This window comes from Petaurus breviceps, unplaced genomic scaffold (assembly GCF_028583685.1).
Source record: "Petaurus breviceps papuanus isolate PSGF00001 unplaced genomic scaffold, PetGlider_PUasm1.0 154, whole genome shotgun sequence".
NCBI lineage: Eukaryota > Metazoa > Chordata > Mammalia > Diprotodontia > Petauridae > Petaurus > Petaurus breviceps.
In genome coordinates this window covers 8189500-8216567 of record NW_027185715.1, presented here as the reverse complement: position 1 = coordinate 8216567, position 27068 = coordinate 8189500, and the positions used below count along the sequence as shown (strand labels likewise).

Below are 27068 nucleotides of genomic sequence, written 5' to 3'. Positions count from 1 at the left end.
AGTTTTGCTGAATTTTTCCCCCTTTCTTCATATTTTATTATAAAGGACAGCTCTCCGGGAAGAAGTGGAGAAAGAATACAGCGAGAAATATAGGTAATTTAAAGATAAAATATTAATAAAAAAATTTTAATGCACAGAAGAGAGTAGAAAAGGGAATTCAGAAGGAATTAGACTATTTTGTTACTACTGTGTGAAATTTAATGTAGATTGAAAAAAACCTATATAACAGAAGTTCAAAGGTTTATATACAATCCTCTTTTCTAATCCTTGCATACTGAAGTGCTCATATTCCTTGACATTTAGGTTCCTAATAAAATACATACTTTAAAAATTGATCCCATATGGAATTTTTTCTAGATTGATGTGATATACTTTTAATCAATAGATTTTTAATTATGCCAAGCCAGTGAAAATCATTTTTCAAAGTTAACTTTAAAATGGCATTTATTAGAGACAACACAAAAATTATTCTTAGTTCATTTGGAAGTCTAGCTACACACACACACACACACACACACACACATTGTTATAACACCAGTAAAAGAATTTAGTTATGCTGAAGAAATGCTAAAATGTAACAAAAGGCAGAAAAAACCAGACAGTAATATAAAATTTTTTCTTCCGTTTTTTTAAAGCAGAAAAGTCATTCTAAAATAACGAGTATTTCTATTTTAAGTATAGTCCTGCAGAAAGGGATTCTACAACCTCCCTTGGCAATTAATTTAGGCACACTTGCCCCAGTCTACTACCTTTCAATAAGGTCTTCACAGTAAACAAAATTTGCTATCATTTCCCTTTTGTAAGCAAAAATGAGGAATACTGTCAACTTCATATACCTAAAAACTAAGTTATCTTTCATCTTTAGCAAGTTAAATAATTCCAGGTCTGTTACTGTTTGCTTCAAAGTATATATTACAACTCTTTGTCTTCATTGTTTTCTGAATCCTCTCTAATTTACCCATCGTTCCAAAAATGCAAAGCACAGGGAGGACACCTCATCCTAGAAAGGAATGCTTTATTTCTATTTTATTAATTACTTTCACCTTCTTTCAAATATATAATGGAAAAATGTTCTCAGTCATTACAAAGCAAAAAGTTCCAGTGCTACCCACTCCCCCTAAGCTTTTCACCTTCCACCCCTTTTAAAAACAGAAGCACTACTTTCTAAGTCAGATTCTAGCTTTAGTCCAGTCAACTGGAATGGTTTATCATACCTGTATAAAGTTAGCTGTCATTATTTGTAAGGTTAATTTTCCAACTATAGTACTAGTTTCCAAATATCTCTATCAAATAACATTCACTATTTTCTCTATTAAGTATTTCCTTAGCATTTATTGCATGCCTAACCCTTTGCTAGATATCATGGTACAAAAAAAGTATAAAAGTGTCTGCCCACAAGTAACTTACAGTCTAGCTACTGAACCATAACACTATCTCATTTAACTTGATCACAAATTAACTTGTATACTTGTGTATAGATCTGTATTCCTTTCTCTTATTACCTCCATTATTTGACTATAAGTTCCGTGTGTATGACATTTTTCATTTTTGGATTCCCAGTGCCTAGCAGAGTGTCTCATACATACTGAGAAGTTAAAAATGCCCCATGAATGGAATTTATATTTGTTGTTGTTCAGTCATTTTACAGTAATTTACAACTCTCCATGTCCCCATTTAGAGTATTCCTGGTAGGGATACTGGAGTGGTTTGCCATTTCCTTCTCCAGCTCATTTTACAGATGAGGAAACTGAGACAAAGAGGGTTAAGTGACTTGCCCAGGTCACACAACTAGTGAGTGTCTGAAGCCAAATTTGAACCCAGGAAGATCAGTCTTTCTGACTCCAGGTCCAACACTATCCACTGTGCCACCTAACTACCCAGAATTTATAGCTCATGTTTGATAAACCCAAAGACTCCAGCTACTAAAGTAAGAACTCATTCTTCTAAAAAAAAAATGGTGGGAAAAATAGAAAGCAATCTAGCAAAAATTAGGCCTAGAGAAATTCCTCAAGATATATGCCTATACAGATTGATCTCTCTCATTCTCTAGCCATGAAGCTATAACTATATCTATAGGTAAATGGATATAGTTTATAAATATAGCTATAACTATATATATGTGTATATCTCACACACACACATATATCACATCTGGGTATAAAAATACCAGGAGAAGGCAACATAAACAAATTAGAGAAAGGCCAAAATTACCTTTCAGATTTACATACAAGGGAAGAGTCTGTGAACAAACAAGGGACAGATAAACACTTTTTGTGGTGGCAAGGACCTGGAAATTAAGGGGGTGCCCATCTATTGGAGAATGATTGAAAAAAAAAATTATGGTATGCAAATTAATGGAAAACCATTATGCTATAAGGAATAATGATGGGAATGTTTTCAGAGAAACCCTGGAAGAGTAGTATGAACTGACACAATAAAGTGTATCCAGGGTGCTGATATTTTCTGGATAAAGCCATGGAATATTTTGCTTTGATTGTGCATTATTTGTTACAAGGGTTTTCTTTTTTTTTTTTTTCAATCAAGGAAAGTGGGGAGGTGGTGGCAAACAGACTTTTGCTCATTAAAAATTTTTTTTTTCAAAAGTAGATATTAAGAAATAAACATGTAAATCTATAGTTCTAACAGGCTTTCCCAAAAGTTTAACTACCCTTTCCAAAGATGTCTGATTGTTCCAATTATAGCTCCTTCAAAAGCACCAGCCCATTTGCAAATGGGCCTTTTGGTCTATAAACCTGTAGACAAGATTTCAATTAGGGGTTAAGACTAACAGCTACCATTTATATAGAACTTTAAGATTTGCAAAGTGCTGTATATTATGTTATCTCATTTGATCTTCAAAATAACTTTGTGAGACAGGTGCTATTATCATCGTCATCTTACAGAAAAGGAAATTAAGGCTGAGAGAAGGTAAGTGTTCCATTTAGGGTCAACAGCCAGCTTCTGAGACAAGATTTGAACTAAGTTTAAAAGAAAATCATCACTTTTATTTCATTTAAAAACAATGAACCAGGTTACATTTCAATTTGAAAACAAAAATAGATTAATGATTACCATTAAAAAAAGTCAAACTTTTTTAGAGTACTTGGACAGATTCCCTCTGTTAAACTACAATTAGATTATTTATAAAATCAGTCAAGTGTCCCAATATTTACCGTAACACATACAACTTCAACCCTTTTTTGCTTTTAATTAAAAGTGAAAAATGGTACAATTCATTTGCTGCAGGATAGAATTTACCACTAACACCACATTTTGGGCTCAATGGTAATACAAAAAGGAGCTGGACTAAATGATCTCTGAAGTTCCTTCCTATTCTAAACCTCTATAGAACTTTCAAACATGTAAGGAGAAAATGTTCTCAGTAATTTTATCATAAGGCAAAAACTTAACAATTATAACCTTTAAATAAAAATGGGCACATGCATGATAATAGGTATACTGCTCCTACTATATAGTGTCATGGATTTCTTACTACAGTACTTAAAGCATCTGCAATTTCACTTGTGTACATGTTTCCTCCACCAACCAATGACTGCAATTCCTTCATGAGTTCAGAAATTGGCTTCATGAGTCGCTGTAGCAAAAATTCATCACACTTGGCCAATCTGGCAATGAGCCTCTCTCAGCTAAGTTAGGCTGATCTTTGGCCTGTACTAGATTTTATCATTAAATGACATTACTAAAAAGGCTGAGGTAAAATTTCAAACGTTGATACACTAGTTTCTACTTCAGAGTCTAAGTTGTCATTCTAAGGCAATGTCTTCTTTTATACACTGTACAACAACTGACTACATTCTGAAAGAACCATATGCCAAGGTTAAACCTGAGTAATCCAGATATTCTCCATTTCACCAATGATGAGTAAACTTGACACAAGAAGATGAACTATACAGATTACTAAGAGACATTACAAGTTGCTTCCTCTTTGTTGTAATCCTACAATTCCTTTAAATGCTGAAAGCACTTCCCTATGAAAGTTCACAACTGGTCAGCCAATAAACATTTATTAGGCACCTACACTACAGAAGCTACTGAGCAGAAACTAAAAACACATATAACTGATGAAAATAAATCTTTCACTGTTCATGTCCATCACTTAGTCCTACAAAACAGATGACTTCACGAAGGCAGTCAATAAGCAATGTTTAAACAGTAAGTGTGTATGTGCTAAGCACTGAGGATACAAATCCAAGCCTAAGTTAAGACAAGCTTTGACTTTAAGTGATGCTTAATTTTCTTAAAACTTTAAATAAAAATCAATCAGAAAAAAAAAAGTTTATGTCCTCCAATTTCATGAATTTAGGTCATTTTTTCCTTCATATAGATAGCACTTATCGAAGTGCCTGGAACACAGCTGGCTTTTAATGTTTATTAGGGTGCCTGGCTGTCTCAGTGGATTAGTCAGCCAGACCTGAATTCCGAACTGCCCTCGGTGACTTCCTAGCTGTGTACTTAACCTGTCTGTCTGAGATTCCTCATCTGTAAAATGGGGATAGTAACAGCCTGACCTACCTCCCAGGGGAGGTTCGAAGCTCAAGGAAGATAATAATTGCAAAGTGCTTAGCACAATGCCTGACAGTTAAGCGGTATATAAATGTTAGCTATCATCATTATGATGACCATTGACTAAATAAAGGGACCCTTCTTGCCTATAGCCACATTTGTACTTTTAGCTTATTTGGGATACAAGATAAATGTTATTTCTTTGGTTCCTGCACTCGAACACAGCGGGCGTTTAATAAATGCTTACCAGTGACCGATTGATGCTTGGGGGTATGAAAAATTCCACTCCTTGGGATGGAATTACTTGCCTGTTTTAGGCGAGTCCTTAAGTACTCTAAGTCCAGAGCTTTACCCATACCCCCAGTAAGTTGGTACAACTCCCCCGGATTTATTATCGCCTTTTTTTGCAGGGCTCCCTTCTCCCCAGAGTCGGGAAGGTGCGGGCTGAACTTCAGAGGGAGCCCCCCACCCCCTTCGCTGCTGCTGCTGCCGCCGCTGCTGCATGACAAGCTCCCTGGGAAGCCCGAGACCACGTGGGGCCTCCTCGATCGCCGTGAAGGGCTCCCGACTCCGCACTACTCCTCCGACAAGGACCGGGACCCCGGGGGCTCCCTCCCCTCTCGCGGCGCCCCGACCCATGCCACCTGTGCGGCCCGCAAGGATGCCAGGCTCCCCGGACCAGCAAACTTGGCGGTCGGTCCAAGGGGAGGAGAGTGGGGGAGGAAACGACGGAAAGAAAGGAGGAGAAGCTTCGGATCCGGGCCGGATGGGACCTGTCCACCCACGCCCCTTCCCCTCCCTCCGCAGGGGCGCACCGGATGAGGGCCCGAGGCTGGGAGCGGCTCCGGAGGGCGGGACGCAGGCAGCAGCCCCTCACGCCCGCCCCACTCGCGACCTCTCACCTCCAGCCTAGCCTCTGACCTCCCCGCCGCCCCCCCCCCACCGGTCCTCCACGGTCCCGGTCGGAGCTGCCCGCCCCGCACCTGTCACTCAGCAAAGACGCCGGCCCCGGCGCTTCCCGCCCGGTTCCCCTCCGGCGTCCCCCCGGCAGCCGCGGGCGCCTCGGTCCCGCCCCGCCCCGTCCCCCTCACCAGGTGTCCCCTTTCCGGAGCGAGGTTTTGAGCAGCGTAGCGATGTCGGACTGCTGGGTGTCCAGATCCGCCGCTCCTCCCTCCGCCATCTTCTCCCACTAGTGGCAGCGGAGGTGGCGACGGCAGCAGCGGCGGTGGTACCGGCGGCAGCGGCGGCGGCAGCGGCAGCGGCGGCGGCGGCGGCACCGCCCCGGAGCATTGTGGGAACACGGCGTCCCGCGGCCCCGCCCCGCCGCCGGGTCGGCAACCTAGAGAGACGTAATGGGGGAGGGGAGGGGGAGGGAGGAGGCCGAGCAGAGCTTGGCCAGGGAGCGCGTGGGCGTCCTTTGCTGCCCCCTAACGGCCAGCGCCGAGGGCAGCAGCCGCGGCACCACCACCTTGAACTTCATTGGCTCTTCCCAGCGAGTAAAGGCTCCCTCTCCTCCATCCCCCGCTGGGAGCCCCTGCACCGTTGTGGCCCCGGCACAGCCCGATCCTCCCGGCTCTGGGAGCCCGCCGATGCCTTCCCTCCCTTCCCCCTCCAGGGGCGAGATGTGCGCGAAACCTTATTTTTCATGACAACTCCAGCTTAATAGGGTGTGTGTGCGTGTGCTCGTGCACGCGTGCCCGTGACCAGATGTGTGCGGAACATGACAACTCTGGCTTATAGAAATTGTATGTATGTATGTATGTATGTATGTATGTATGTATGTATGTATGTATGTATTTATACTCGTGCCACTGGCCAGATGTGTGCAAAACATGACAAACCTGCCTTAACAGGGGTTTTGTGTGTGTGTGTTCACACGCGTGTGCGTGTACGCGTCAGTGGCTAGATGTGTGCGAAACCTGACAACTGTGACTTTAAAAGGGGTTCTGTGTGTGTGTGTGAACGCCTGTGGCAAGATGTGTGTGAAACACGACAACCCTACCTTAACAGGGGTTTTGTGTGTGTATGTTCGCGCCATATATACACGTACGCGCCAGTGGCTAGATGTGTGCGAAACCTGACAACTGTGACTTTAATAGGGGTTGTGTGTGTGTGTGTGTGCGCGCTCGATGCCAGTGGCCAGATGTGTGTGAAACACGACTCTGGCTTAATAGGGTGTACGTGTGTGTCTGTGAGCGCACGGAACGATGTGAGCGGAACGCGACAATTCTAGCTTAATAGTTGTGTGCGTATATGTGTGTCTACACATACCAGTTAACCAGATGTGTGCAAAACACAACTTTAGCTTAATAGGTGTTGTCTGTAAGCATATGTATACGTATACACATGCCAGTGTACGAAACATGACAACTCTACCTTAGTAGGAATCGTGTATGTACGGATGCGCACAGCGGTGGCCAGAAGTACGGGAAACTTTATTTTCTTAGCAACTTTGGCTGTGTGTGTGTGTGTGTGTGTGTGTGTGTGTGTGTTTGCACATGTCTGTACCTGTGCATAAGCAGAAGAGCAGCTGAAATATCGTATGACAATTTCGTTTGTCCCTTGACTCTTGGGTTCGCATGGCAAATACCCTTTATCCAAGCTACTTGAAACCCAGCTGGAGTAAGAGAGAATTGGAAATTAAAACCCTTGACCATAGTGCCAGAACTGGTCTCTCTCCACCCTCCTACTGGCATCAACTGGTGTGCTATGTAGGGAGAGTAATGGGCTGCTTTAAATGGTATAATCTGTCCTCTCATTCCCCTAAGTAGACCCCAAACAACTACAGGAAGCATTTGGCTGCTTCCTTGCAGATGAAACATTTGACCTACAATAAATTTTGCTCAGACTTTAAAGGTAATGAAAGAAACCAGCACTAAACCACCTTCATGTCAGTGCAGAGCTGTACTTCCTGGCCCCATTGTCAAATGCTTAACAGAAATTTAAAAAGCATTAGATTTGACTAATCGAAACCCAAGTAAATCCAGCTATTTTAACAAAACTGTCCCTCACCAAAACATACAGAGATTCAGGATAGGAATAGAACAAAATTGCATGCTAAAAAAAAAAAAAATCCCAGGGCTTCACTAAAAGGAATTCTATAAAACTAATCTGAGAGAATCTCTTTTATAGTACATGAAGAAATCAGACCATCCAATAGGTTGTCTTGGTTATAGGGTCAAGCTGACACTGATAAATCAGTAACCAAGACATTACCTTCGCTGCATTATTTGCAAATAAAGTCTGTTTTAATATATTTCAGGGCCATGGCTAAGCAAGGTTCATAACATAATTTTAATGAAACATATGATTGTAGAAGATTCACTTTCTTCCATTATAAATTCCATACTTCTTATCATAAAATTTGGCAGGTTTTAGACCAAGCCAGAAAAGCTTTTAAGTATAGATGGGTCAGACTGACTAGATGTCATCTGAGAAACGGTCCAGCTAAGTTTGGAGAAGCTCATCAAAAAAGGACTGATCACCAGGGGATTTCTTTCTTTTTTGTTCCAGTAACTCATTAAATACTTTTAAATATATTCCATGATTGGGGTCTGTGGGAGTGGAGAGTGATTACAGCCACACTGATGAAATCTTTTTTTTTTTTTTTGCTCAGTGACCTCACTTCTTACCTAATAATGGGAATTTTCCCCATTGTGCTACCTCTGATTTGAGTGCCTGAAAGCACTTCCTAGTCTTTAATTTAGAAACCAGAAAAGTAAGTAGGTTACCAAGTGACTCAGTGCCAAAAAAAAAAAAATAATAAACCAATGGTTTTAACTCCTGGCCTCTTCAAAGAATGACATCCTCACTCTGTCAGCACTAGGAAATATGTTAAGTGAAGTGAGATTCTAGAATTGTTTTTCTTTTTGTTTGTTTTTTATGGTCACCAATGACATTGTTCAATCAACAAACTTTTATTAAACACCTATTGTGTTCTGAGCACTGTTCTAGTGAGGGAGATACAAAGTTTATATTAAAAAATGATCTCTGATACTCTGAACAGTTTCATATGGGGATGATACAGACTTAGATACTTATAATTCGTGAAAAATGTAAAATAAAATATTATGTGAGGTACTTGTGGAAAGGTTCTTGAAAAGATAGCTTAGGGTGGCAAGCATGCTGGACTTGAAAGTCAAGAGAAATCTGTGTTCAAATCCCACCTCTGACACTCATCAGCTTTGTGACCACTTAGCCAGGCTTTAAATTGGGAATCTGAGGGCTTCATTTCAAATTCCAGTTCTGACATTTACTACTTTCATGACTTTGGGCAAGCCTCCCTTTGGTCCTGAGTTTTCTTATTTGTAAAATGAAGGTATTGAACAAAAGTCCTTTTCATCTTTAAATCTATGATGATGTCACTTCTTTCCTCATCCTCCAAAATAGAAATACCTATATAAGGTGAATTGTACAAAGCATGGCCAGATATTTTGTCTAGTTTTGGTTGACTTACTTTGGGACGGTTTCCAGATGTGTTGACCCATTGCTGAAAGAACATGATGTTTTGGTATGATGTGGAAAACTGAGCGGGGTCCTTTGGTCTTCTCCCTCCATCTCCAAAATAGCAGGGGATCAAGGTGCAACATCTATTAAAAGAAATAGCTTCTAGCATGTCCCTCGTTGCCAGATAAGGGTGGGAAAAGGACGAGGTCCTCTACTCCATATCATGGTGACCCCACCTGGGTCTCTGGCAACCCCTGCCTTTCTTGGAACAGATGATTTTGTGAGATCAAGACGAGATGGTGGCTTCTGAATCATTTACTTAGTCCTATGGGGAGGACCATTCCATGCATAACAGCAAGTCCTTTCAGGAATGGGTCAACCTGAGGCCAGAAGCAGCCGCAAAACTCCACAGGCTCAACTGGAGGCACGTAGAAAATACCTGCTCTCCTTCTGCATAATTGCCAGCCTCATAAGATTGTTGTAAAGGTCTCCTAGGGCAATGTGTATGAAACATGTAGTGAACTTAATATGCAATGTGTATTAAAATATTCTTGTAAATGTTAGGTACTCCCCCCTCCCCCACCACCATATCCCTGGTACTTAGCACTGTGCCTCATATATATTAGGCACTTAATACATGTTTATAGAACTGAATTGAATTAAATAAGACTACCAAGCAATATGATGTTGGACACTGGAGAAAAAGTAGAAACATTTATGTTTTTCTTCTGTTTTCTGTACCAATGAAAATTATCTACAGACTGAGAAAAACAGAACAAAAATTGTTAGTATAGAATCCAGACCCAAGATGGATAAGATCATACTTGGCAGGCCTCAGTGAGTTCAGATCACCTATGAACTTTCACCCAAGGGATGTATGATGCAGTGAAAAGGTCACTGACTTTGGAGTCACAAGACCTGAATTTGGATGCTAGTTCTAAGTCTTACTACCTGAATGACATTGCATAAGACACTTAACCTTTCTGGGATTTAATTTCCTCATTTGTAGAATGGGAGAATTGAACTCTATGATCCTACAGAGAAGAAGTAGCTTGGGGGAAGAGTAGAGGCAGGAAAAGTGTAGGGGAGAGGGAAGGAGAAGAGAATAATTCAATCTGGCCTATGTTTAGAACAGAGATGTCTGTAAGGAGGCCTGCCCACAGATTAAAATGTACCTGGGAAATATTTAACAAAATAAACAAAAATAAAATAGAACATAGATAATGTTAATATGTGATTTTCTAAGTCAACATGCAGCCTTCAGAGAACCTTATATATGGTTTAGTGATGATTTATGGACAGTATAAAAATTGAAAGGGCGGTAATATCAAATTGGAAACGGCTTTCAAAAGGATTTTTTGGAATAGGGAGCCACTGAAGATTTTTGATCAATGAAGTTATTTAACTAGTTCTACTCCTAAGAAAGATCATTCTGGCAACAATATTCATTCATTCATTCATTCATCCATTCAACAATCATTTAACTGGAATAAATGAGTTACCACATATAAAGTGTTTTGCAAATCCCCAAAGTACTATATAAATGCTGGCCAATGTTGCTACTATCACTATTATTACTACTGGAGTGGTTTGCCATTTCCTTCTTTGGCTCATTTTATAGATGAGGAAACAGGGGCAAACAGGATTAATTGGCTTGCCCAGGGTCACACAGCTAAGTGTCTGAGGCCAGATTTGAACTCAGGTCTTCCTGACTCCAGGTCAGGCATTTTTTGTACTGTATCACCTAAATTCCCATTCGCTATGCCACCTAGCTCCCTCCCCCAGTAGAGATAAATCTTATGTGATGAAAACAAAGGCAAATAGTGAGTGAAGATGTTGAAATGTTTTGAGGAATAGAGGAAAAGGGACTGAAGAAGCTCATGTTGGATTACCTCAGTCTTCTTATCGAAATCTACTGGATCATCTGCTACTTGTATGGAAGGTTTGGTTGTCGGCAAAAAAAAGGAAAAAAAAATCAAGAGTCATTATGTTGAAGGAGAGAGGAAGTTGATAAGGGGAGAACGAATACTTGTGGGGCCTATCTTAGTACATATAGTAAGTTCATAGTGGGTAGGAGTAGTTAGGTGTTATAATAAAGTGTTAGGAACAAGAATAGAAAACTCAAATGTTGAGTTTGAGTTTATTACAAAATAATTATGTCCAGAACAAGATTTTGATTTACTGTTTGTTATCAAGGTATTAGTATATTATTCTTCATTTAACAAAGATGGCACCACCATCCAGAAGGTATGCATTTTTTACTTATTTATCTGAAGTTGTCTTCAAAGTTTACAAAGAAGATAGAAAAAAAAGAAAAATGATAGGAAGTTTTCCCAAATAGGAATCTGCATCTCTTAGACCAAGAAAGATATAGAAATAATAAAGATTGACAGTGGGTAAAACTGATCTACTTTGATAGATATTTTACATATTACTTAAATTATACTTAAAAATAAGTATTACATATTACTTAAATTCATTGATAGATTCTTTTAAAGGCTGACAGTGGACCCCAAATAATATTGGAGGTTTAATCTCTGGGCACTTCCTTGATTTTTATAAAAATGAACTCTGGAAAGTGATGTCACTTTAAACTCTCTATCTAGCATTCAGATCTTCAAGTCATCCAAATAATAGCTTCAAATATGAATTTTATCTGTTTGATTCCCCCCCCCATGTAGTTTTAATCATATCATTCTCTTACTCACTAAACCCCACTGGCCTTTAGGGAAATTATCTATAGGAATAAATAAAAACTCCTTGTTTGGCCTTTAAAGACCATCACAACCTTGCCCCTACTTACCTTTCCAGATTTATTACACATGACTCCCCTTCACACACTCTATGGGTCAGTCAAATTCTCCTTACTGTTCCTCATACACAATACTCCAACTGTTATATCTTTGCCTTTTACATTGGCAATCCTTAATAGTTTTCTCTAAGACTCAGCTCACATGCCACATTCTACATGAAATCTTTCTGGTCTCCTGATGCCTCTAACTAGTAATGCTTTCCTTTGCAAAAATCACCTTCTATCTGCTTTGTATATACTTTGCATGTACTGGTATTTGTACATGCTATCTCTCCTGATAGAATTTAAGCTGCTTGAAGGCAGAGACTGTTTCATAAAATGAAATGAAATAAAATGCCAAAGAGCACACAGAGGTTACAGGCAAAAAGTCTTCTTTATTCCATCAGAGGAGGGAAGCTAGACACATGTGCCAAGGTCTCCTCTGGGATTGAGGATACCCAAAGTAGTGGGGCTAAGCCTTGATGCATATGGTTGTGCCTAGACAGAAAACCAAACACTGAGGTATAACTGTAGCAGTAAAGTGTAATAGCAACAATGAGACAAGTATGTCTAGTGACAAAAAAATCTATCCATAACAGTGCTTCATGACCAGAATGTGGTTCCTGCAGGTGCTTGTCTGAGCTCAGGGACCACTTGGGGCTGGTTTGAGCTAATTCTGTGACTTAGCTATAGCAGAGTTCCTCTAGAGGGTGAACGCAAAGGACTTTTACCAAGCTTAGAATACAGCTTGTTTGCTGGGTCTTAGCTTCTGGAGAACAGGGAATCTCCTAATAGTAAGAAAAGAGAGGAGTGATCTTGGTGTTGGAGTCCTGACAACTTTGTACCCCCAGTGTCTAGAACATAACTATTTGACAAATAAATGTTTATTGACTAATTCTTGAAGTATGGTTGATCCAAAAGATTTCCAGAGACTGAATAAAAGATTGGTTACATAGCTAGATATATAGACTACTGATTTTTGACTAATCAGATTATTTCTACACAGATGAGTCCCACATCTATGTATATTCAGCCCTATTCTTTCTCCTCACCTCTAGTCCCATATCTCTGCCTAGTGGACATTTCAAACTGTAGGTATCTCAAACTCAACATGCCCATCTATGACACAACTTACCTTTTCCACAAAATTCACCTCTCTTTCAAAAACCTCTATTATCATTGAGGTTGCCACCATCCTCCAAGTCACGCAGATCTTTAGTGTCAGCTTCATATTCAACTCCTCACTCTCAATCCACCTCCACATGTCCAAGCTTGTTGCCAAACTATTTTGATTCCTTTTTTAACCTTCATGCCATCTTTAATATATGTCCCCTTCTTTCCATTCACACAACCACCCCATTCTAGTACAGACCCTCTTTCCCTTTTGTTTGCACTATTACAGTAACCGTCTAATTGGTCTCCCATGCCAATTCCTCTTCAATAGCTACCAGTTATTTCTCTAAAGTGTAGTTCTGACTCTAGGATCAAATATAAAGTCCTTTGTTTGGCTTTTTCTTACCTTTCCAATTTTCTTACTCTTTATTCTTCTTCACACACGGTGATCTAGCCATATCACCCTACTTGCCATTGCTTGCACATGTCTATCCATCTCTATCAACATGCCTTTGCATTGTTTGTTCCCCATGCCTGAAATACCCCTCCCTTCTCCCCTCTGTATCTGTCCCTTGCTTCCTTCAAGATTCAACTCAAATAACTACTTGTGGTACTCTTTCTAGCTGCTAGTGCCTTCTTTTTGAAAGTTACCATCTACCTGCTCTATAGGTATCTATGTAGCTATTTGCCTTTCTTTGTGTTTCCAGTGCTTAGCCTAATGTCTAAGACTTAGTAAATTCTCAGTAAATGCTAATTGAGAGGCCTGATTTACTACTGCTACTTCTGCTGCTGTTCATTCCTCTCCTGCCCCTCATTTTACAGATTAGGACATTGAGTTTCAAAGCTGTTCGGTGACAACTCAAAAGTCCTACAGGCAATAAATGACATAGCTGGGATTTGAATTTCTAATGCTAATTGGTAAGGAGTTGGGGGTGGGTGGGTGGAGGGAGAGGATAGTTACCTTTCTTAGTGTCTCCTGTAAGGTTGGTTGTACTCACTAGGTCCCACCTTTTTTTTTTTTTTTTTGCATTAGATCTTTCCAGCACCATAGCTAACCTTGCAGAACAGATCTACACTTAGAGACTAATACGAATAGTGGGTGGGCATCTCTTAAAGATTCTGTCTTCTACATAGCCTTAAGCACTAAATTGCAGGCAGCTAGGTGGCGCAATATTGCATAGAATGCTGGGCCTGGAGTCACAACGACTCATCTTCCTATGTTCAAATCTGGCACCAGACACTTGCTAGCTGTGGGCTAGTCACTTAACTATGGGTTAAGTTAAAATACCTGGGCAAGTCACTTAACCTAACTTTTAGCTTCAGTTTCCTCCTCTGTATAGTGAGATGGTGGATTAGATGGATTAGAACATCTAAGAACACTTCCAGCTCTTATAGCTTAGTGGATAGGGTATACCACCTTGATAGCATGGCAGACTCAAGAGATATACAGAGAACAAAATCAGACATCTACATTAATTTTATGACAGGGTTGACCTAGATTGTCATAATTACTGAGTTTGGATATTCGAAGAAGATAATTAGGAACAAAAGTTTTTTTTTTTAATAATGTAGACTTGATAACTTGGTTCCCTCTGCCAAGTTATTTCTTATCATAGAAGTAAAAAGTGCTATGTGATAGATTGGCACCATTTCATTTCTCTTATTTTTTTCTTTTTTTTTTGGAGGGGGAAAGGTAGGGCAATTGGGGTTAAGTGACTTGCTCAAGGTCACATGGCTAGGTTTTTTTGTGTTAAGTGTCTGAGGTCCAATTTGAAACTCAGGTCCTCCTGACTTCAGGGCTGGTGCTCTATTCACTGAGCCACCTAGCCACCCCAATTTCATTTCTTTTATTGCTGTCATTCATGGGGGTGCAACAAAAAACTTGGGACAGGTATTGGAACATGTTCCTGGTCTCTTGGGACACTCTTCTGGCTCAACAAATTAAAAAAAAAACCCACCCAAAGTCCTTGAGAACGGTCATCTGTAAACTATTATGTGTTGATGGTTATCTTCTGTAAGTACACACATAAGCAAGTATATAAGAGATCATGGACCATTTTGCAGAATTAGCACAACTGGAGTGACAAGTTTGAAGGAAACGCAGATTGTGGGACACTTGTACTTAAAAAAAAATCTTTCTTCAAAAACCTGATATGGATATTCAGGTCTAAAATCTGTCACTAAACTATTAGGACAGGATTTGGGGTCTGAAAATGAGAGGCTTTAAAATCTTCCTCTGCTGCAGTTTCCTGATGTGTAATAGGAATGATAATACCTATAGAGCCTGTCTCATGGGGTCATTGTGAGGATCACATGAGATAATAAGGGTAAAACACCTCATAAATCAGAGCTTTAGTAATGATAATAATTTGTATAGCAATATATTCTATAATTATAGTATATATAGCATATATTTTAGAGATAATAATTATTATTGGTCAAGTTAATTTCTCTGTTTCTTAGTATCCTCATCTATAAAATAAAAGGGTTAGACTAAATGACTTCTAAGGTCCCTCCTAATTCTAAAACAGCCTTCTCTCAGCACCAGGGGCCTCCAAACCTTGGAACATCTGACCATCTCTCCCAACCTGAAATATCCTTCTATAAGACTTGTCCTTTGTCTCATTTGTGAGTTCCTTTTGGGGCCCCCCATTGTATAGAATAGCCCAAGCTGGCCTTCATTCTTCTTTTGACTCTGTTCCTAGCTTCTGAACTTCATAATCATGCCTCCATGATGGGTACCTTCTTCTCTTCCCTCTACTACCTCCTGTTTTTCAGCTCCCTTTTATGTGGCATTTTCCTTATTAGAATGTAAGTTCTTTGATGAGTATTTTTTAAAATTTGTATTCCCAGCATTTATCATAGTTCTTGACATTGTGAGTGTTTAATAAATGCTTATTTCCTCCCTCCCTGCCTTTCATCCTTCCTTTCTTGCCCCCTCCCTCCCTCCCTCCCTCCCTCCCTTCCTTCCTTCCTTCCTTCCTTCCTTCCTTCCTTCCTTCCTTCCTTCCTTCCTTCCTTCCTTCCTTCCTTCCTTCCCCCCTCCCTCCTTCCTTCCTTCCTTCCTTCTTTCCTATCTTGATATGGTAGCACACTAACTAATAATGTAATGGTAAAGAAATAGGGAATTGGCTAAAGATGCCCAGTAAGTCCTTTTAAAAGCTAGCTGACAGAGAGTAGGAAGCATGCAATAACCAGCTCTTGACCAAACTGAAGGAATGCCAAGAGGCTAGTCATACTTCAGTTTTTTGTGTGGTTATGACATTTGGGTCTTCCATAAACATCATTCAGTGTCCTGAGTAATAAAGGTACTAGTGATATCTGTGCCTCTCTTTTCATGTCAAATAGCAAGACAGAATAGTCAGGAATAAGGTTCTGAAGCCCAGCCAGTTCATCAGTATCTAAATTATGCTGACTATATCTCATCTCCATTTGGCTGGACATGGGCCAAGGATGGATGGCTGTGAGATACCTAAATAGCTTCTGTACAAGTTGAAATTGTACAAGCTCTCCATTGCCTTCAGTATAAAAATATAAGTTCTTTTGTTTGGCATTCAAAACCTTTTGCAATCTGGTTTCAGCCTACCTTTTCAGATTGGTAACCGAGCACTCTGCCATATGCATGGTATGCTCTAGCCAAATTAGACAATTTTCCTTTTCTCCTAGGTGATATTCCTATCATCTTTATGCCTCTGCAGACTGTTCCTTATTGTTGCCTCTCTCCTCACCTCTGCTGCTTGGAATCCTTAGCCCTCTTCAAAGATCAGCTCAAGAGGAGGCTGTGATGACCCCAGTGGTTAATGCACTATCCCAAATCAATCTATATGTATTTACACACACACACACACACACACACATATCCTCTGTTTATCTGGGTAGTCAGGGCTGAGAAGCAGTAGGAGGAATTGGTTATATTGGTTATATCCCCCAAAAGAATGTAAAGTCTATGGCAGCAGGAACTCTCTCACTTTTCTATCTGTATCTCCAGTCTCTAACCCATAGTATCTGCTCAATAAATGCCTGTTGATTGATTGATAATTAGAGGAGCTATAGGGACCTAGGGCAGCAGGTATTGCAGAAATATATTTAGATAGGTAAGATCTAGAATGCTCTATTCCAAGTTCTCAAGGGAACAGTTTCTACCTTTGGAAAGAGTGAACAGAAGGGCTTGGCTGGATGCTGTCTTCCCCACTATATTATCTACAAAAAGTATATTGTGATAGAATTATGTCTAACTACTACACATCACCGTAGGGGCACAATGTTATTACAGGGTTGGGATAAAGGGAATAATATGCTGGGGCTCCTATAATTAGTTGTGTGCAGAAGCAAAAAATTATCCTGAATGCCCTGGTGATTATGACAAAGTGAAAATTTAACCATAGGATTTAACTCATGTATAAGACCCTCTGTCTCGCTAAAGGGTCCTAACTGGTCTTGCTCACATGGACCAAGTTTAGTTCTAGGAGAGCCTGGCCTTTAAAAAGAGAGATCCCATCCCTTTTTTCCTCTTTTCCTTGATTTCATCCCTGATTCCTTGATTTCATCCCTGGAGCCCCAGAGAAAATCTTTTAAGTCTGAGGTATGATTTTTGTCTAGAGTACCCACAAAAGAGATTATCCGGGTTCCTTCTAGAAACCTACTCAGTGTATGGAATGGAAAATATTTATTAAGCTCTTATTATGTACTAAGTACTGGAGATAGAAATAGAAAAACAAGACAATTCCTATTCTCAAGGAGCTTTTCCAGGAGACAACTCTTATAGGAAGGTTCAACTGAAGGACAGATGAAAAAGTTATGGTGGCAAAAAGAGATCAAGTATAGGACAGCTATTTATTTCCTCCATTACAAAAGAAATATTTAAGATACAAAAGACTCATAAGCATGCACTGGCAAAGACTTTAAAACATGACACAAATACTTAAAATATGAGTAATTTCATTTTCACCTTGGCTCATTACTGTTCACACAGTTCCCTCAAGATCCATACCTTCCTGGCAAGTCAGAGCATGGCTTGGGCTCATCCCTCTATTGGTGGTCACTTACACTTTAAAGTGCATTGTAGTAGCTGCATAAAACTCCTCTTACAAGTCAGCACTGACTACCCAAGAACTCCCAAACTCATGAGGCAGCCACCAGGCTCGAAGAGTCCATCACTGGCAATTGCTGTTTGGTTATCTGTGCTCAGGAAAAGAAACACAAAGCACGTAGGGCTTTGAGATCTTATCTCAGGCTCACCTAGGCTGGCATATGTGTTCACTGGCATGTTCAAAAACCTACACTGTCACAGAAAGTCCAAGGGAGAGAGCTCTGAGTTTTTTTTTTTTTTAAGCAATCGGGTTAAGTAACTTGCTCAAGGTTACACGGCCAGTTATTTCTGGGTGGTGCTGAGTATCTGAGCCCGGATTTGATCCAGGTCATCCCGACACTGGAGCCAGTGCTCTTACTCGCTGAGCCACCTGGCCACCCCTAAGAGAGCTCTGAGTTTTAAAAGAGAGGAAGATGAGGGGAAGAATAGAACTTGCTCTCTGTTTAAGGTCTGCTGAGTGGGTGGCTTTTCCTGTCCCGGTGGCGAGGCTTTTTTCTGTGGACTCCTTCTGCTGCCATCCTAGTTCTGCTGCCATCCTTAGTCCAAAGTTCTTCGGTGCTAGGCAAGGGAGCTCATCTCAGCTCCATGCATGGCCCATAGGATGTGCTATAGCTAAAGCAGATCAGGGTGGCTCCCAAGTACCCTCACAGAACAATTTTCATCCTTCCCAGGTTGAGAGGAGATGGCATGAAGAAACTTTGGCTCTGGAGTTTGAAGACCTGGGTTCCAATCCTGTCTTTGGAATTGATGTGACTTTGGACAAGTCTCCCTATGTCTTAGCTGCCTCATGATGGGGGAAGGAAGGATCAAGTAGCCTTTAAAGGCCCTGTCAGCTCTAAATCAAGAAGACTTTGATTGTCTTAGTGTCCAAAAGAGGAATTAAAAAAAATCCTTCTCCATTAATGATTTTCACTATAACAGATATCAGTTCTCCTTGTCCCTCTTTGGTCAAAACAATTTGTTCACATACGAACTGACAGGGTGATGAATTGATTTCATGCTCTAGTAGATCTCTTTAATTTCTCTAAACTTGTTATTGTTGTTGAGCCATTTTTCAGTCATGTCTGACTCTTCATGACCCCATTTGGTTGGCTTGTTGTGTTTTTTTTTTTGGCAAAGATATTAGAATGGTTTGCCATTTTCTTCTCCAGCTCATTTTATAGATGAGGAAACTGAGGCAAACAGGGTTAAGTGACTTGCCCAGGGTCACACAGCTAGTAAGTGTCTGAGGATAGATTTGAACTCATGAAGAGAAGTCTTCCTGACTCCAGGCCCAGCTCTCTATCCACTGTACCACCTACTTAGGTTAAGATAAACTTGATCACATAAAACATGGATATATACATATATACACACATACACACATGTAACACAATATTTAGGGAGTCTCAGGGCGGCCAGGTGGCTCAGCGAGTAAGAGCACCGGCCCCAGAGTCAGGATGACCTGGGATCGAATCTGGGCTCAGATACTTATCACCACACCCAGAAATAACTGGCCATATAACCTTGAGCAAGTTACTTAACCCCAATTGCTTTAAAAAAATATATTTAGGGAGTCTCCAATTTAGGTAAATTTAACTTATATTTGAACAACCACTTAGGAACAACTCCTCTTTCCATGTGGCCATGGGATTATAGATACTTCTTTTTCTTTCCCTTTTGGCTCCTTGGAATTTCCCTTTCTTCTGCTTCTCCTTCCCACCAAACATCTCCCCTCTTCCCATACATGTCTTATTGGCCACAAGATTTCAAATAACGAAATTAGTGGTTAAACCTGAGGTTGCTTCTCCCTGCTAATTTTTCTCATAGTTCAAATACCTCCAAACCCTACCCTTACAATTTGGCATCCAACATTATCATTCTACCAAAACTGCTCTCTCCAAAGTTACCAATGATCTCTTTTCTTAATTATCAAATCCATCTATCCTCATTCTCATCAGCCTCTCTGCAATCTTTAACACTGTTGATTACTCTCTCCTTTTTGGTGCCCTCTTCTTTCTAGGTTTTTGGGACATCCAGATCATCCCCTCTAACTGTGTCTCACAGGGTTCTGACCTGGGTCACTCTTCCCCACTTGGTGATCTCATCAACTTCCCATGGATTTAATGACCATTTCTATGCTGGTGATTCTCAAATCGACCTTTCCTGCCCCCATCTTTCTGCTGACCTCTAATTTTGGATCTCTAACTGCCCTTCAGACTTCTCACACTGATTCTCATAGTAGCAACTCATAAGTGCTTGTTGATTGATTGACCAGCAAATATGTATTGGAGGAGACCTGTTCAGGCCTCTCTGACTTTAATACCTTCCCATTACCCATTGCACTACACTGTTTATCAAGTAGAGAAAAAATCTTTAAAGTATATGTAATACTATGTCATTCTTCTATACCACCAAAGCAAAAAAAAATGTGGAATGACCACTTACTGAAGCTCAACAAGCAATTTTTATTAGCTTTGTGGTCACCAGAATCATAGCTTTTGTTACAGTATTTAAGGGAATTGGTCACACTATAAAACCTGATGATGAATTAATTGCTTTGATTTTAAAATGTTGACACTTGAACAAACCTCAAACTAAATTAAATTGAAAACAGAAGCAATTGTTATTCAGGGTGTGGGTTTGAACTCACAGTGTCTTCGGAAATAGCCATTCCATCATGCGAAAACAGTATTGACATGCTCAGAAAAAGAAGAGTTAGAATTCTTCCTGTTCATTATATTTTCTTCATGAGGGAGTGATCCTTGAAGAAAAGAAAAGCAGATGAAAAATTGAGAGAAATTACAATTTGACTTCCTTAAAAAGTTACAATAGTAATAATTCATATTTGTATAATTCAGGTTTATAAAACATGTCCCTCACAACCCTGTGAGGTAAGTAGTGTTAAGTATTAATATCTCCATTTTATAGATGAACAAACCTAGTCTCAGATTAGGTGACCCCCTTAGAGTCATATAATCTGCTAAGTTTTATAGTCAGGATTCATGTGTCGGTTTCCCTTAACTACATGTCCAGTTTTCTTTCCACTGCAATGAGTGTTCTGAGCTATTTCTTTTTAGAGCTAAAGATAAAATTCTTTCCTTTTCCAGATGTAGTCACTAGTAAGTCATCCAGAACTTGGAACTATGGACAAATATGCTCAGCTGTACTTTGTTCATTTCCTGGGGATAGCAAACCAATTTAACTTGGAGTAGAAAATGTGAGGGAGTGGGTCCTTTTTGGCCTGAGCACAGCAAAGAACTCAGAAGACAAGGTGCTGAACTCTGTAAAATACAGTCATCTCAGGAGATCCCTTTATGAGGTTCAAATTGGTCACTTGAATGAGTCAAAAAAAAGCAAATAAAAAACAAGACAACCCTGGGATGCAGTCAAAGCAGTCCATAAGGGAAAATATATACCTCTAAAGACTTTGATTATCAAAAGAGAGCAGATAAGTGAATTGGTCATGCAATAAAAAAAACAAAACAAACCAAAAAACACACACACAAACCAAAAACCACCTATGTAAGCATAAATTAAAAAAAAAACCCTAAAGAGTAAAATATATATTCTGAAAATCAAAAAGAGGTAAATAAAATAAACAAAAAACCACATTGAATGAATTTTTAAAAAGAGGATCTGTTTTTTAAAGAAAAAAAATGAACAATATATATATAATTAATCTGATAGAAAAAAACAAATTGCCAAAATAAAAGAACTCGTAACAAATAAAGATTCAAATAAGTAAATAAGAGAAATTACTAGAAACTATTTTATTTAACATCAGCAAAAATTGTAATTTAAATGAAATAGATGAATATCTTTTAAAAATAAAAAAGGTACTCATTAATAGAGCATGAAAGAGGATTAAAAAAAAATAAGTTTATTGGTGCTTCTTGCTTTTATATCACAACCATTTCTGGGTATCAATTCCCTCTCTCTTTACCTAGAAGGGAACTCTCGTAATAAAAATGAAAATAGACAAAAAATAAGATGACTGTAGTTGACAGTGTAGGGAGGTAATCTGCTCTATTTCTTACAGATTTTGGTTTGTCAATTACTCAGTTCTAGTTTCTTGTCATTTACATTGTTACAGCCATTCTGTATGACCATTACTGTGTATACTGTTTATTTTCCTCTGTAGCTCCTCATAAGATAGTAGATGTAAACTTAAAAGTGATCTCGAGGCCATCTTGGCCAATCCTGTCATTTACAGGAGAAGAGACTGAGCTGAGGGAGGTTAAGATCACAGAAGTAGTAAACATTAGAGGAAGGATTTGAATTCAGGTTCTCAGACTCCAGAACTACCACTTTTTCCTGCTGTACAGAGAATAAGTTTCTGGGAATACAAAAACAATCCAAAACCTCAAAGAACTTTAATTATAATGGAGGAGGACTACACACACACACACACACACACACACACACGCACACACACACGCACACACACACGCACACGCACACGCACACGCACACACACACACTCTCTTGCTAAAAAGAGGCACAGAAAGTACCGAAGGCTGGGTGGGGCCTCAGTATCAGAGTTGGGGACTGATTTGGGTTTGAAGTTAGTATGACTGGTTACTCTTTCCAATAGAGGTGTTTTGGGAGGAATTTAGAAACCATTAACTAGAATAGGAGGTCCAAGTTCTCAGTGTATACCTGCTCTGACATCCATCCCAGTGTCATAAACTTTTCCAACCAACCTCCTAAATTTTCTGAGTCCAGAAAAAATGTCTCACCCTGACCTTTTGTTGACTCTGCTGCTCCAAAATTTAATTTGAAGCATTATTTTAAAGTTGTTTGGAGGGGAATGTTGAGAGTTCAGCAGGATTGCTGCCTCTGATCAGCTATCTTGAGTCTGATTATTAAATTATTATTATTACATTTATTCTCCTCTACCTGGTTTTTTTTTAGAGGGGCAAGGGCAGGGCATTTGGGGTTAAGTGACTCACCCAAGGTCACATAGCTAGTACATGTTATGTGTCTGAGGCCAAATTTGAACTCAGGTCCTCCTGACTCTAGGGCCGGTGCTCTATTCACTGCACCACCTAGCCCCTCCACCCTCTACCTGTTTTATAGGGCAGTTTTTTTTTTAAGTAGATGCTTTACATTTTCTTCTAATTGTTTTCAATTCTTTGACCTTGTTCTTATATTTCTTTTGCCTCCTGGAGTCATTTTATCTATTTGATCTATTCCATTCTTTTTTTTTTTTTAGGGAACCTACTACTTAATAAGTTTTTCTATGTTCTGTAATAAGTAACTTATTCTCCTAATTTTTTTCTCCAGAATCTCACTTCATTTCTAATTGCATACTTTTTTCTTACCTCATTTCTTCCAGACAATCTAGTAGTCCTTTCGATCAATTCCATCCTCACTTCCCCAATTCTTTGCTTTTAGTTGTTACTGTCTTTTTCTGGGTTTATCCCTTAGACGTCTCTTACGCCATAGTATTTGTTCACTGTGTTTGGTGTCTTTTTCTGTTTAGTATATTTTCAAATTCAGTGCATGGATTAGGACTTTGTGCTTAGTGCTGTATGACACTCTTAGATGGTTGTCCTTCTTTCATCCCATCCTCTCCTTAGTTTTGATAATGCCATTCGGGATAATGTAGCTTATGCTAGAACCTACTCCCTTTCTCAAATCTTGGCTTTTGTCAATCTCCTGGTGGTCCACTGTGCATTCAAGACTTGCCAGGTCTCTTTATCTTTCTGGTTGCATGATTCTAAATAAGGAGTTGGTTTTATTTCCTATTAAGGCCCTAAAATGGTTTGAGTACTAATCTCTGTCCTCTTTCATAGCATCCCTGTGCTGACACTGTGTTGGCTTGTCTCTTTCTGTGGGTCTTAGTATGCCTAGGAATGGCAGGCTAGGTCCTGTTCCCTGTGCAGTGACCTATTAGGGTTGACTCTATCCTCTGCTACTCTTCTGAGAGTCCAGAGTTGGGATATGGCTCTAGGTACATGATTTTTGGGGCCGGTGGTGGCTTGTAATGCCAACATTAAGAATAATGCTTGACTAAAAGTTCATATGTGGGTCTTCGTGCTGACTTTAATTGTCTTTCTGCCTTGGTTGGCTTGAAACCACTTACCAGATTTTATAAATTTCCCTGGAGAAATGACTCTATCTGATCTGCCTTCTCTGTCCATCTCTTTGTGCAATTCTGGACTTGGTAGGGAAGATTTCTTTTGGATCACTTTATTATATTCTTTTTGTACTCTTTTCAGACATTTGTTAGGGCTTCTTTGTGAAAGTTGGACTTCTCCAAGGTCTTTCATGTTGCCATCTTAACCCTGAATCGATTCATACATTTGCACTATCAACTATCAATGAACAGACAAAGGACAGCTGTCATTATGATGAGAGTACTTTATTCCTGCAGAACTCTCTCATAATTTCTTGAACTGGGCAGTGTCACTGCTTCCTTAACATGCTCCCTTTCCTTTAAGCCTGGCTTTTGCCCCCATGCCATTATTGAACCTATTCTCTTGAATGTTAGCAGTACCCAGATTATTACTAAATTCATTTTTAAAAATTACTTGTGTTTCTTGACCCATCTGCATCTTTTTTTTTTTGCATCAGTGATCACTCTGTATTACTGGATATTCTCTTCTCCTTAATTTTCAGGGATACCATGTATCACAGAAGCAATATCCTAACTCCTTTCCCATGAAAGCTAGGCTCAATAAAATTAATTGTAACTAGGAAAAAAAAAGAATATTGAAACTTTATTGCTGATTGTACCAATTGTACAGATTGGGTCTGCCTCAGGATACTCCCCATGAAGTTTAGTTTCAATATTGGGAGAAAAATGAGACCCATCAGTAGGTCATTTAATAGTTAACAAAAGTAGACTTACTTAGTTGCAGGGGGAGGAGGATATTGCATAAAGACATACATCAAGGACGCCCTGAGTTGATTCGGCTGAGTAAAGTTCTCATGCTTGAGTTGCCTCTTGTGGCCCAGGTAACACCAGGAACTCCCAGTGGCTGCTTTGTACTCAGGTGACTAGAAAGTAGGAAAGGGCCACAAACATTTTCATGGCACATACTAGATCCCAGACACGGTGCTAAGTGCTTTTTGCAAATAATATCTCCTTTGATCTTCACCACAACCGTTCGAGGCAGGTGCTATTTTACTGTTGGCAAAGGTTAATTGACTTGCCCATAGAACTGGATTTGAATTAAAGTCTTCCTGACTCTAGGCCTAGTGCTCTATCCACTGCAATACCAGCTGTTTCCAGCAACAATGACTTATCCTGAGGCTTTAGTCTCCTGTGCTAAGTTTCAAGGATGGTTTAAATGCCTTGTAAGGAAAAACTAGTCAAACTTGCATGGGGGCAAATTTATTTGCTTTCATGGCTTCAACTTGCATCTTTACACAAATAGATCCCTTATCTATTCACTGATCTTTCTTCTGATTTATAGAGTATACTTCAAGCTACACAAGTGACATTTCCACTAGGTGGTTCCACTGATACCTCAAGCCTTAACACGTCCAAAACTGTGTGCAACATATCCTTAAAAGGAGTCGACTATTTTCAACCAGAAGAGGAAGCAGCCAGGATCTCACTAAGCAGTTGGAATTTTGTAGTCCAACACAAGGGGAATTCATTCTAAATGCTGAACATTCAGGAGAGAGACTTACAAGGAGAGACATGTGGGGGTGGGGTGGAATAAGAATAAAAACTAGTATTTATGTAATGCTTTAAAGTTTGCAAAGTGCTTTTTTCCCCCTAACATATGTTAACTCATTTGATCCTTACAACGACCCTGCGAAGTAAGTGTTCTCGTTCAATGCAACCGTTTTTCAGTCATGTCTGACTTTTCATGACCCATTTGGGGTTTTCTTGGCAGAGATACGGGAGTGGTTTGCCATTTCCTTCTCCAGCTCATTTTACAGATTAGGAAACTGAGACAAAGAGGGTTAAGTGACTTGCCCAGGTCACACAGCTAGTAAGTGTCTGAGATAAGATTTGAACTCAGGAAGATGAGTCTGACTCCAGGTCCAGCACTTTATCCACTGCACCACCTAGCTGCCCTCAGGTACTCTTAATATCTTCATTTTTAAAAATGAGGAAATGGAGGCACAGAGAGGTTAAGTGACTTGCCTACCTTCACCCAGGAGGCATCTGAATCAGAATTTGAACTCAGATCTTTCTGATTATAAGTCCTGCTCTCTATTTGTGGTGTCACCTAGCTGCTAAGACATGAAGGTACCTGTTCCTCTTTCACAATTCACTGTTTTGGCCTTTGGCACCATCATTCAGCTAGTCTCCTATGCCCAAAGCATAGGGTATTTCTTACCTCTCCTTTACCTGTCAAACTCAGGCAGGTACCAGTTTTTTTTTAAATTCTATTTTTGTAATAACCCTTTTATTTTATCATTCTTCCTACTCCCACTCTGCTGGTGTTATGATCTCCCACACAAACTATTGCAGTAATTCTCTAACTGATCTTCCCAATTTCATTTTCTGTATTTTGCTCCATTCTTCACCTTGCTTACAGAATTCTCCCCCTCATACTCAGATTTAGTCACATTAGTACTCTTTTGATTAAAAAAAATCTTCAGTAGCTCTCTATTGCCTTTAATTAAAGCTCAAACTCCTTTCCTTGGCATTCAAGACCCTCTATAATCTGATTCTCCCTAGTTTTCCAGCTTTATCACATATGTCTCCTTTTATCTAGCCAAATGACTATCTCTTGAATAAACTATTCACTTTCTTTTTTAAAAATTTTTTATTCATTTTGAACTTAAATCCCCCCAAAAAAGAACATTTCCATGTACACCACACAACATAAAATGAGGATTCAATATAAAACCATGAATTTCCATTTCACACCATTTACTTTTTAAAAAAACTATGTAATAAATACAACACATTGTTTTAAAAGCTACTCTGCTTTTCTGTGCTTCCTTCTAAGTTTTCTTTCATTCTTTGCTGTGTACTTTTTCTTTTTTCTCCTTCTCTCCCTGCCTCACCCTAGAGAAGGTTACCATTAGACACATATGTGCATGTATATATAGATGTATATACATGTATATAGGGGCAGCTAGGTGGCACAGTGAATAGAGCACCGGCCCTGGATTCAGGAGGACCTGAGTTTGAATCTGACCTCAGACACT

At 39.6% G+C, this 27068-nt stretch overlaps 1 protein-coding gene across 3 annotated transcripts in view; it reads right to left on the bottom strand.

Moving 5' to 3' along the window:
* USP15 (ubiquitin specific peptidase 15) overlaps window positions 1–5820 on the bottom strand; it is a 165144-nt gene extending 159324 nt beyond the window's left edge. For 2 of the 3 annotated variants that reach the window (XM_069080673.1, XM_069080669.1), the window contains exon 1: window positions 5616–5814. In XM_069080673.1, the coding sequence (XP_068936774.1) occupies window positions 5616–5704 (89 nt within the window). In that variant the 5' untranslated portion in view covers window positions 5705–5814. Of the gene's footprint in view, window positions 1–5615 lie in introns of all 3 variants that reach the window. The other variant, XM_069080639.1, reaches the window with a different exon arrangement.
* Window positions 5821–27068: the final 21248 nt, after the last annotated feature.